The sequence below is a fragment of the Pelodiscus sinensis genome, chromosome 13 (genome assembly GCF_049634645.1).
Source record: "Pelodiscus sinensis isolate JC-2024 chromosome 13, ASM4963464v1, whole genome shotgun sequence".
Classification (NCBI taxonomy): domain Eukaryota; kingdom Metazoa; phylum Chordata; order Testudines; family Trionychidae; genus Pelodiscus; species Pelodiscus sinensis.
In genome coordinates, this window is record NC_134723.1 from 9,136,459 (window position 1) to 9,148,564 (window position 12,106).

The following is a 12,106-nucleotide window of genomic DNA, read 5'->3' on the forward strand; positions in this document are numbered from 1 at the left end:
ATCCAGAAAATCTTTGTTTCTATGATGGAACAATATTTTCTAGACTAATTAAGCTAATTTGAAATAAAAACTGATTGTTGCCATAAAAGTATGGGGAGGATGGAGAAAAATGTCATAAAATGCCATGATTTCTTTCATAAAGGAAAATGAAATTTTGTCTTCACTGTAAGAAAAGGAGACAGAAAATACAAGACTATTGTATAACTGTTAATCTTTCTCTCTTAGGAGAATTAAATTTACAATGCAGAGTAATACTTTAGGGGTACGTCTAAACTACATGCCTCCGTCGATGGAGGCATGTAGATTAGCCAGATTGGCAGAGGGAAATGAAGCCACGATTAAAATAATCGCGGCTTCATTTAAATTTAAATGGCTGCCCCACTCTGCCGATCAGCTGTTTGTTGGCAGATCGGGGCAGTCTGGACGCGACGCACCGACAAAGAAGCCTTTCTTGATCGGCACAGGTAAACCTGGTTTCACGAGGCATACCTGTGCCAATCAAGAAAGGCTTCTTTGTCGGCGCGTCGCGTCCAGACTGCCCCGATCTGCCGAGAAACAGCTGATCGGCAGAGCGGGGCAGCCATTTAAATTTAAATGAAGCCACGATTATTTTAATCGCGGCTTCAATTCCCTCTGCCGATTTGGCTAATCTACATGCCTCCGTCGACGGAGGCATGTAGTCTAGACACACCCTAGGAGAATGAAGAAGAAGGTTTGAAACATTCTTTATCGTACATCCTTTAACTCTGGTTTGCATTTTCTGCTTCAAAATGGTAAGTCCTGGTCTACAATATAGAATTAGGTTGACAAAAGGCAACTTAAATCAATCTAATTCCATAAGTATCTTTACAGAAATTTTGCTTTTTGCCAATGTAATTTGCTTGCCGCCCCTGCACGAGAGGTATAGCGTCACTATCAACACGGTTAGGTCAACGGAGCCTTCCCACAATGTGCACACTGATTATTCAGTTGCTGCAAAGGCTCCTGGTGAAAATGTGCATTACTGACACAAGAATTAAAATGTGAACACTAGCAAGTAATATAATTACAGCAGCAGCTTTTTATTGATATAAGTTAAGTAACTTTATTTTGTGGTGTAGACATGACCTAAGTCTGTGCATGTTTTTAAAAAACAAAATGAAACAACTCCCCACCACCTCTTCTTTACAGTGAAGAAAGGACCTTTCCACTCCCTTTCTTTTGATTAAATGTTTAGAAACACAGCAGCTGTGTCTGTCATGTTTCAAAAGAAATTATAGGTAAGAGTGTGCAACACTGAGTTTGAAGAAGGCAAAGGTTTTCCTTTATTGTTACACTGTATGAAACAAATCTATTCATATAACTACCATTGTACTGTATACCATATATAGGATTGTTTCTTTTCCACAAATTCACACAAATAAAGTAAAATAAATTAAATGGCTAAATAAGATTACACAAAAATGTACAGTCTATGTTCTGGATAAATTGTTTATATGTCAGAATTGTAAAGAGTCTACTGTGATGTTATTCCTCTGGATATTGACACAGGGCATTTCCTCCTACCTTTTGTGAGAATGTTACTTCGAGCATATAGATGCATAATTTAAAAATGTTTGGTTAAAATGTGTGTTCACAAAACTGTAATTATTCTATAATTATTCCGTGTTACTAAAAAGTCATATTGTCATAACTGCTTTTTGCAGACTTATACTTCATTCACTATGGGCATAACTAGCAATGTGGAAAAATGTTTAATTTCTCTTGTGACTCCTTTATATTCACAGTGGAATTTCTTAATAAATGTCCCATAAAAGTTTTGAAATAATTTACAGGAAAGCACAATCACCCAGGCTACGTCTACACTGCAGGCTTTTTGCGCAAGAACAGCTGTCCTTGTGCAAAAACTTGCAGAGCATCTACACTGCATGGCTGTGTCTAGACTGGCCAGTGTTTCCAGAAAATCATCCGCTTTTCCGAAAAAACTTGCCAGCCGTCTACACTAGCCCCTTGAATTTCCGCAAAAGCACTGACGATCTCATGTAAGATTGTCAGTGTTTTTGCGGAAATACTATGCTGCTCCCGTTCGGGCAAAAGTCTTTTTCTGAAAAACTTTTGCACAAAAGGGCCAGTGTAGACAGAGATTTGTTTTCCACAAAAAAGCTCCGATCGTGAAAAAGGCAATCGGGGCTTTTTTGCGGAAAAGCGCGTCTAGATTGGCCACGGATGCTTTTCCGCAAAAAGTGCTTTTGCAGAAAAGCGTCCATGCCAATCTAGACGCTCTTTTCTGAAAATGCTTTCAATGGAAAACTTTTCCGTTAAAAGCATTTCCGGAAAATCATGCCAGTCTAGACATAGCCTATATGTGTTCTTGTGCAAGTAAATTTACAGTAAAGCATCAGAAGAGAGGGCTTCTTGCGCAAGAGTTATTCCTCTCCCCGTGAGGAATAAGCCCTCTTGTGCAAGAGCTCTTGCACAAGAAGGCAGTGTGGATGGGCAACAGGGGTTTATTGCGCAAGAAACCCCTATGGCTAAAATGCCCATCAGAGCTTTCTTGCACAAGAGAGCATCCACACTGCCATGGATGCTCTTGAGCAAAAGCACATAGCAATGTGGACATGCTGTTATGCAAGACCCTTTGCGCAAGAACTTTTGCACAAAACAGTTCTTTCATACGAAGCCTGCATTGTAGACATAGCCCCAAAGTTTGGTCCAAGCTGTTTCAAGTAGGCTTCTTTTTCCTCTAAATAACAGAAGTAACGAGGCTAATTAATGCAAACTCATAAGAAGGCAGAAACAACCCACAGTACTGTACATCAAAGTAAATATTGCTATAATTCTGTGAGAAACAGGAAAAAATAAGTGCCACTACTTACAATGTCATATGTGAAATGATCAACAAAGTTGATTTAGAGTAAATACTCAAGAAAGTCATCCAAATGGAATTCAGACATTTCACAGAGTATCATCGATGAAGAAAAACTTACAGATTTGGAGATTGATGTTGAAAATGGATCCTTCTGGAGACACTTTCCTTCAGGGGAGTTGTGTGTGGGGTAGCATGTCTTTGCTTGTAGGATATCATCTTGCACTTATCTGTGTGGATAGACTCCTGTGTGATACAGCGCCGCACACTAGACAGAGAGGACTCTATGCAGGACTGTTGTGTGAGGAATGATAGTAAGACTTCAAAAATCGAATCCTTAAATTTTAAGTAGTACTGCATGTAGCAGGAATCTTGGAAATTCTCAAAAGTCTTCACAGGATGGACTGTATCTTAACAGAGAACATGTAAGTGAAGGCACTTGAGAAATTTGCCGTGGTAAATTTATTTTTCTTTCACTGAAAAAGTAACTTAGTCTTGGTGAAAAATGAGACTCAGTCAAAATCATTTTCCCACAGGAAGACTGAATGTAGAAAAAAAGTAGGTCTCTGAAAATGTATCCTTAAAATTTTGGGGGGGAAGAATGTAGAAGGATTAGGTCTGTTTCCTTAACATTAGCATGCTTTAGAAAATAGAACTATGTAGAACAGCAGTTCTCACACATTTTGATACCAGGGACCAGCTCGCTGCTTACCTAAAGTTTATCAGGGAGAGCTTAAGGACTGGTGAGAGTCCCAGGACTGATCATTGATAAATACTGGCATAGAGAGTTCAGGGATCCCAATCAGAACACTTTGTACAGAAAGCATGTGTTTGGGGTTGGGTTTTTTTGGGGGGGAGTGGGGGAAATAAGATATGGAAAAACAACATGAACAAATATAAAAATAGGTTAAAAGGATTACTTAATGCTGAAAGTCATGTTTGTATTGATTTTGGAAAAATTCTGCCTATTAATTTCCAATTTATTGTGGAAATTAATTTAACTGGTGAAATGCTGTGCCCGAGAACATTCTATTGCAATTTTCAGCCCGAATGGAAATCATACAGACAAGATTATGTTTGAACATTTTTCAGCACAGGGATCCAATCCTGTAAACACTTGCTATGGTGTATCGTTCCTGTATAACACTCAATAGGTCCTTTGTTTAATCAGGGTGAATATGATGGCAGAGGAGTCCAATTTTTCTAGAATGAATAGGTGAGCTGAATCTCTGTACAACTTTGAAAAGTGCCTTCAAATTTTCCTATAAAGAAATATAGAAGCCTTTATACAGATTAAGTCTGGATTAATTTGTCAAATTCTTACTTATGCCTGAACTAGACATGAGCAGCTATTGTGTGTCAGTATCCAGCAGATTAACATTTTTTCCAGGATTTACATGCAACTGGAAGCCAGTGTGCCACATCTTGCTTAAACATTATTAAGCAATATACATAAAAAGGAAACAATACACCATTAGATATTCTGAGGTTTCATTAATTAAACCCTATCATTAGGTTAAAGGTGAAGCTTCTTTTATTTTGCACATTCAAACTAACTGTGTTTTGAATAGATTTACAGTGGGGACAACAATATATAAAGCTACTTATACCTGCTGGGCACATAGGAGAAACTCTCTTAGCATCCATTGGAACCCTCCACACCTGGAATTTCTATACATTGTACAAGCAGTTTATATTACAGCTTTTTCACACACAATTTTGTTTATAAATTACAGATTTAAAGTTACATAAAGAAGCCTACACAGAATTCCATCTATAGGAAGTACTCATTCCCCCCCACACCCATCAAACTTAGATTGTCTCTTGATTTAAGTAGTATTTTAACTGACTGTGTTATTTGATAGTGGAATGTATGCATCATTCCTGACATCATGGATGAATCAAAACAAAATACCAGGAGGAAAATGCAGAAATTTCTCCATCTAAGAAAGACATCCTCTTGTGTCCAATATAGGATTCACTAGATTTCTTTTATGCTATATAAAGAGTAGCTCATACAGCACAAGGTTCAATCAAGAATGCCTAATCTTTCCAGTACATCACCTTGAGTTCCTGGAGAATAGCATAATTGGGGTATATTTATAATTACATCCATCCAACATTCACCTCCTGGCTTCCTCTTTCTTTGCAGAGTAATGTCAGTAATTTTCTTCAGTAAACTAAGCTAGAATGACAAGAGTGCCTTACTCTAATAGGTTTAGTGTGCAGTATCTAAGGTTATATTTAATTCTTTACTGAAAACCTGCAGTGACTGACTATAGGGCTGTAAAATTAACATTTAAATCACCATAATATTCTCAAGACAACAGTAGTTTACAGCCACGGTACTGAATCAGCTGTAAAATCTACCCAGTTTCCTTCTGTGTTTATGCAATCCCCAATTCACAAGGACATTAACCAATATGAAATTTGCAGGGTAAAGACATGATTAGTGATGGACTCATGGCTGAAAACTGGCAGGTGGAATATGGATTGGGACATAGCTTGCATTCATCTAGAAAAAGTAAATCTTAGAAAGCAAGACATTCTCTTTGTAAAATTGTAGTGCAAACATCATTTTAGAGGTATCTATTTAGCAACAGAACATTAAGGTCAAATAAAATATTCCGTTTCATATTTCTTTTATGTTATTTTTCCCGAAATAGTGAACACAGGTAAAGTGAGGCAGTACACCCTTAAAAGGAAAGGCAAAAGGCATCAGGAAGACTTAATACACTTCACTTCCCTGTCATAGAAAACATAGTATTGTAAGAGTGCCTTGCATGCAGAGAATTAAATCACTTATTTAATCACCGATTTCAAGTAATAGTTTGACAAACTGCCTATTTAATCTCTGTTTGCTACTGACAGAAGAACAAATGGAAACCTGTCTAATGGATGTGATAAATATAATATACATATAAAATAAAAAAGAGTCATCTTTGTGACTATTCCATAGATTATGATAGTGCTCAAAATGTGTGAGGGAATTACCAGACATAGGAAGATGATCCCTGCCCAAACAAGCTGTTATTTGTGCTATGATGACCCAGTTGTGTTTGTTGTGCATACTTTTGACTAACAATTATGGTAAATTTCCTTTAACTCACTACTAAGGATTCAGCTCTCGAAATTCAATTCAGAATTCTATTTACATAAATATTCACAAGCCTAACAGGTTTGTATATGCAGTAAAGTTAACTGCTAGGCTGTGACTATACACACTTACACTTTAAAGCCTGAAATAGCTGATTTGACAGACGTGCCTTTATAGCTGGTGCTCGTGTATAAAGGTGTTGCTCCCCAACACCGGTGCCTGTTGCGATGGAGTGAAGTTGGCCAGGGGAATCACCTTGACTGTATCTTCACTGGTACAATGTCTTTCACAGGTGTTATAGAACTGGGGCTGTGGACCACCTTGGCTTTTGTCACTATCATCCTTCAGAAGGGGCCTTCCATGCGCATGTCTTCCCTCGGGCCTGCTTCCTCGACCCCATCCTTGCTGGAAACCAAATGATGGCAAAGGAGGGTTGGATTGTTGGTACTGTGTCAAAGAAGGTGGCATCCAGCAGTTGTCAGAATGGCCTAGGATAAGACATTCTTGTGTGCAGGTTTCGGAAGCTTCAGCAAGGGCTTTTTGGAGATTCACTTCAATAGCTGAGAAAGGAGAAAATGACAAGAGATTAGCTAGTATTCAGGAGACTCTGCTGAGAACAGGCTGAGGCCTACTGACACAGGCCACAATCCTGCAAATGCTTCTACATGATTGCACAGGAACTAAGCATGTGTGTGTCCATGTGAAGGGTCACAGCGCTCATGAGCAGGTATAAGAAAAAACTATTAATATTTACTGTAGAGACTATATCATATCCATATCCATATAATTAAAGGTTTCAAAGTTCATCATTTCCCCTCCATGGACACAAAATTATCACCTGAATTATAAATCAACTGGTAAAGATTATAATAAATTAACCTCCATTTATTAGAAAGTTTGCCTAGAATTGGCTGGTTAAGAATTTACCATTGTTAAATAACACCTTTTTGAATATATTCCTTGAACATTTGACACTTTTAAAAAAGGGCAAAGTAAAATTAATCTGGGCACTTAGTCTATTGGATTTAAAGACATGCTTGAGAGTTTAAAGAATGAAAGACATAGTAACAGCTATCATAAAGCGAATTGATTTCTCCATGCCTTGAAACCTATATTTGAAACCTTAACAAATCAGAGGGTAATAGCAGAAGAAACTGTAGCCCTCTTTAAAATATGAGGTGTTGCATCATGGTAATGTGCGTAAATGTAGCAGGTTGTATAGATGTAGCACTTGAAAAAGGATTATAGACATTTTAATTTGTTCAAACATGAAACTGCAGGACAAGTTTATACAATATATAAAATGAAACATACTGAACCTGAAATAATGCTGGTCAGTTACAGTAAAGGCTGTTGACTTTGCTATATACGGAAACTTTTAATGATACATTAAGTTAGATCTATCCGTGCTGTCTCCGCAAGTACTTTCAGAAAGTATGTACTTTTTTGTGAATGCTGTTTGAGTAATCATCCCAAAACAGCTGAAAGGCTTTTAAAGAATTATATGTTTCGCTGGCTGCATATCACTAAATAAACAGGACTTCCGTAAATAAGGATATATATTTTTAACCTTTAAAGGTGTCTGAAACTTTACCAAAAGAACTTTCAAAACAGGATTTTGCCACATCATTTATTTAAACATAAATTATGCAACAATAAACTTTTAAAGTGAAAGCAACACATAGTTCTGAGGGATATGTTGGCTTTTTTTAGGCTAATCTCAAACACTGCATTGCTGATTTTTAACATTTTTAGAAAGTCTAAATATGACTAAAATGTACAAAATTGTCACAATCTACCTCCATGCAAGAGCTGTACATCTATGCTTAGCGCTACCCTGTAATATATATACTTCGTGACATATAAACATTATTATTTTTGTCAGACTACTACTACTAAGGAGGAAACTGCCTATTATAAAATAGTTTGGCTTGCATTATGAAAATACCAGACTCTGGATTGCACCACATAAAATACACTGAAAAAGTATGTGTCTGGTAATTAAATATCTGATTGTTCAAAACAACACGTTTATGCTGATAAACTGGGCAATTCAACATCTCTCTTGCCAATTTATCTCAATACTTTTAAAAAAAATTAATCCTGACAATCATTTGGCACTACTGAAATGCACATTCAGTTATGCTGGGCCAGATGGATAGTATTAGGCATAAATGTAGGAGTCATGAAGTATTAAAGCCCAGGCGCACACACAAAAAAGTTATTACTACAGATGGAATATTCCTGACTTTTCAGCATTTGACGGTAACTTTCTATAATCACATCTGCTAAGTTTCATGTAGTCATGTCTACTTTTAGTGGGATTACATATAATACTCATTTACATTTGTGTAAATCTGGGGTAAATTCATTGACCCTTATATATTGTTGACTTCAATGAGTCACTCTGGTTTGGTACCAATGTAAACACACGTAGAATTTGACCATTTTCAAGCATGAGTGAAACCTTTGACATTCCCAGCACCTATGACAAATCAATAGAAATGAACACGTGTCTACATACATATTTATTTTTATTTAAAGAAATCAAATAGTTTCAGATATTTAGCTCCATACAAAAGATGATACAGTCCTTAAACTGTACTAATAGCTCAACTTCCAGAAAGAAACAAACATAAAAGTATATGGCAGACAGCGATAATTTCTAGTGAAGATGCTAGATGACAAAATGGTGCACTACAAGCCAACTTCGGATACGTCCTATACATCCATATTGACAGAAGAGTTAGAGGGATGTTTCGTCAGATGACCACTGCATTCTGAAAACACTTATAATGCATTCATATTTGGAGAAAGGCATTTCTCTGATTTTCCGCTTAGGCACATATTTAACAAAAGAATCCTGGCAAAATCTAAGTATAAGCCATATAAACTATACAAGCAACAAGTATCAGAGGGGTAGCCGTGTTAGTCTGAATCTGCAAAAGCGACGAGGAGTCCTGTGGCACCTTATAGACTAACTGAAGTGTAGGAGCATAAGCTTTCGTGGGCAAAGACCCACTTCGTCAGATGCATGTAGATGATGAAGTGGGTCTTTGCCCACGAAAGCTTATGCTCCTACACTTCAGTTAGTCTATAAGGTGCCACAGGACTCCTCGTCGCACAAGCAACAAGGAGTCCTGTGGCACCTTATAGACTAACAGATGTATTGGAGCATAAGCTTTTGGGGGCAAAGACCCACTTCATCAGATGCATGTATGTCTTTGCCCACGAAAGCTTATGTTCCAATACACCTGTTAGTCTATAAGGTGCCACAGGATTCCTTGTCGCTTTTGCAGATCCAGACTAACACGGCTACCCCTCTGATAATAAACTATACAGTTATTTCTCAGACTGCAAACTGTGTCAGCTCTGATCTTGTATGCAGGATTGAAGCCCTACATGGTAAATTCTTTGGGTAGGTCTACACTGCACATTAAGCCTTGGTCTGTGGGACACAGGGCTAGTGTTTCCTAGACTGTGCCTAAGCATCTGTAGCGCATACTACTCAGGATTTACAGTCTCTGGACCAGGGTCTCACAGCATTAGCATCCATACTACACAACACAGACTTTCCCACTGGTTTGAGGTATGCCCACATTGCAAAATGGCAGAGCTTAAACCTGAGTCACAGGACTCAGGTTCTGACCTTTCTCATACTAGGGTCCTAGAACCTAGGTTTTGAGTGTGTATTGACAAAAGTTAGACTGAATTACGTGTGCTAACTGGGGGTGGGAAGTGTTTGGGTTCAAAACGGAGTCAGGCTTTGTTTGCAATATAAACACACTCTCATAACATCATTTCAGCTAAGCAGATTTTCTGAAAAGTTGAGGGAGCTGAAGAGGAAGTAAAATGCATTTAGTAAACTTAAGCAAACCCACAAAAAATCTTCTCTGCAGGATGTCAGACTTTAGAGAAAATGTCCCTCCCAGTGTAGTCAACTCTTCATTAAATAAATGTACACCACACTCATTTTAAACACACAAATTGCTTATAAGGATCTTCTACTAATGGCCTTGCTTCAAAAGAACCAAAGATCTGAAAGATGAAAGATTAAAATAACTTCTAAATCTAAATTGGCTGGGTATAGGAAGTACCATCAGTGTGACTCTGAAACAGATATCCACAGGAGACTGGGTATGCTGCAGGAAATCAAAATAATTCAGGATGTCACAGTGAATATATTGTGCGACAGGCAAGGTCCCAAATATCTGCGTTTAACGGGATCCTGGAAAACCTCAACAACTGATGTTCAGCAATAAAATGTGCTAGCAAGGATAATTGGGATGCAAAATAATCTGTGCGAATATGGAGCAAAAAAATAAAAAAGACAGCAGTATGAAATATGATGTTTTTAGCCCAATGAAATAAGAACCATTGTTGGAACATAATTCATCAGTTCTTGGCTGAACATAAAATGAAATATAGTGAGTATTTTGCATGAATATTCACCAGGCACCATCTTTTTTGTACCTGCATTTTCCAAGCAGTGCATGCATCTTCGTTCTGTGACTAATTCAGTCTTGTTTAAACTTCTATTTTGTCATTCTCTTTTCTTTGCCATTTGGAGCCTCCCCTTATAGCAATTTGGCACTGGTGCCTCATTCATGTTTAAACTAGAGTTTAATCATACCGTATTTTATATATATTTTATAGATGATTCCCTATTAATAGGAAAGAGGAGCTTCAGACAGATGAAATATTATACTTAGCTTTGGTCTACTCTAGGGAGTTATTTCGAAATAACTCCCATTATTTTGAAATAACAAGGTGAGTGTCCACACTACCAATCCTGTTATTTCAAAATAGCATCAGTGTGGTTGTTCAGCTGCTGCTATTTAAAAATAACTGACCTCTAGAGGCCTCTCACAGCTGTACGTGTGGCCAGTCTGGCCACACCCTTGACAACTCCAATGCTCCCTTCTCTTGTAGAACTTAAAGCAGCAGGCAGAAGGAAAAGGGTTTGTGGCATGTGTGGACTGTTCTCAGCCCAGTGCTGCACAGAACCCATTCTAGGAGCCATGTTGAACCCCAGTGCTCCCTCTGAGCTCCCCATGGCTGTCAGCACTCCCGCAGCACCCTAGGCTGCCCCTGGCCAGGGACAAAAGAGGGCACCAGCTTGGACAGGTGTGGAGATCCTGGACCTCATCAAAGTCTGGGGAGAGGAGACCAACCTTCAGGATCTCTGCACCAGGAGGAGAAATGCCAATGTCTACACTAGCCTGGCCGAAAAAGGACAAATGCAGATCCTTGACCAGGACTACATAAAAATAAAAGAGCTCTGGCAGGCCGACAACAAGGCCAGGGAGCAAAGTGGAAACTCTGTGGCAGCTCCTCAGACCTGCTGCTACTACAAGCAGCTTCATTCCATCCTGGGAGGGGAGCCGATCACCACCCCACAACTCGTCATTGAGTCCAACCAGGAAACGCCCGGTGTCAGCCTCCACAAGGATTGTGGAGGACAACGATGATGATGAGGAGGAGCAGGCCAGCCAGGTCATCATGCTGGCCAGCCAGGAATTGCTCTTCACTCTGGAATCATTCCCTATCCCCTCCAAGATGTCTCCCAGGCCTCGGACGATCCCAAGAAAGGCACTTCAGGTGAAGTCTATAACTTTCCCCATACACACACACACACGGGGGCAGGCAGTGAGCTGCGAGGGGCTGTGTACTTCTCATTCTGCCTTCTCAGCCTGGGGGGTCGCACAACAGCCTGTGCATGTGGCTGCACATGGAGTGCCAGACTGGAGCACTCAGCTCCATGATATTCGCACACAGGAACCTTTCACTCCTTCTCACAAGGTTCCTGGAGAGGCCTGCCTTATTTCGGACTCTATGGGGAGACACCTTCCCACAACAAGCCCCACTAAAGATGCTGGGGTCATGGAAACGCACAGCAGTGCCACATACAGCACAGGGTCATGCTTGCACTCAGGCAGAAGAGACTGAACTCATGCATGGGAAGCGGGGGGGGGGGGGGGGGTGAAGGAAGAGGAGACCCTAGTAGCACTCTCTCTTGCAAGCAACCTCCCCTGACATCCCTCCCTCCTCCTCCCCCCTCAGGCAGGCAGGGATAGAAGTTCTCTCTATATGGGACGCCACTAGTGCTAGACCCGCAGTTTGTGGGATACAGAAAGCAACTGAATTGTCCTCTCCTCCCTAGC

The 12,106-nt window shown here is 39.4% G+C and overlaps 1 protein-coding gene across 3 annotated transcripts in view; it reads right to left on the reverse strand.

Annotated features, from left to right (window-relative positions):
• Positions 1-638: 638 nt before the first annotated feature.
• Positions 639-12,106, reverse strand: part of PCDH11X (protocadherin 11 X-linked) — a 1,146,051-nt gene continuing 1,134,583 nt past the window's right edge. For 2 of the 3 annotated variants that reach the window (XM_075940730.1, XM_075940729.1), the window contains one exon: positions 639-6,502. In XM_075940730.1, coding sequence (XP_075796845.1) covers positions 6,114-6,502 — 389 coding nt within the window. In that variant the 3' untranslated portion in view covers positions 639-6,113. The remainder of the gene's footprint in view (positions 6,503-12,106) is intronic. The other variant, XM_075940728.1, reaches the window with a different exon arrangement.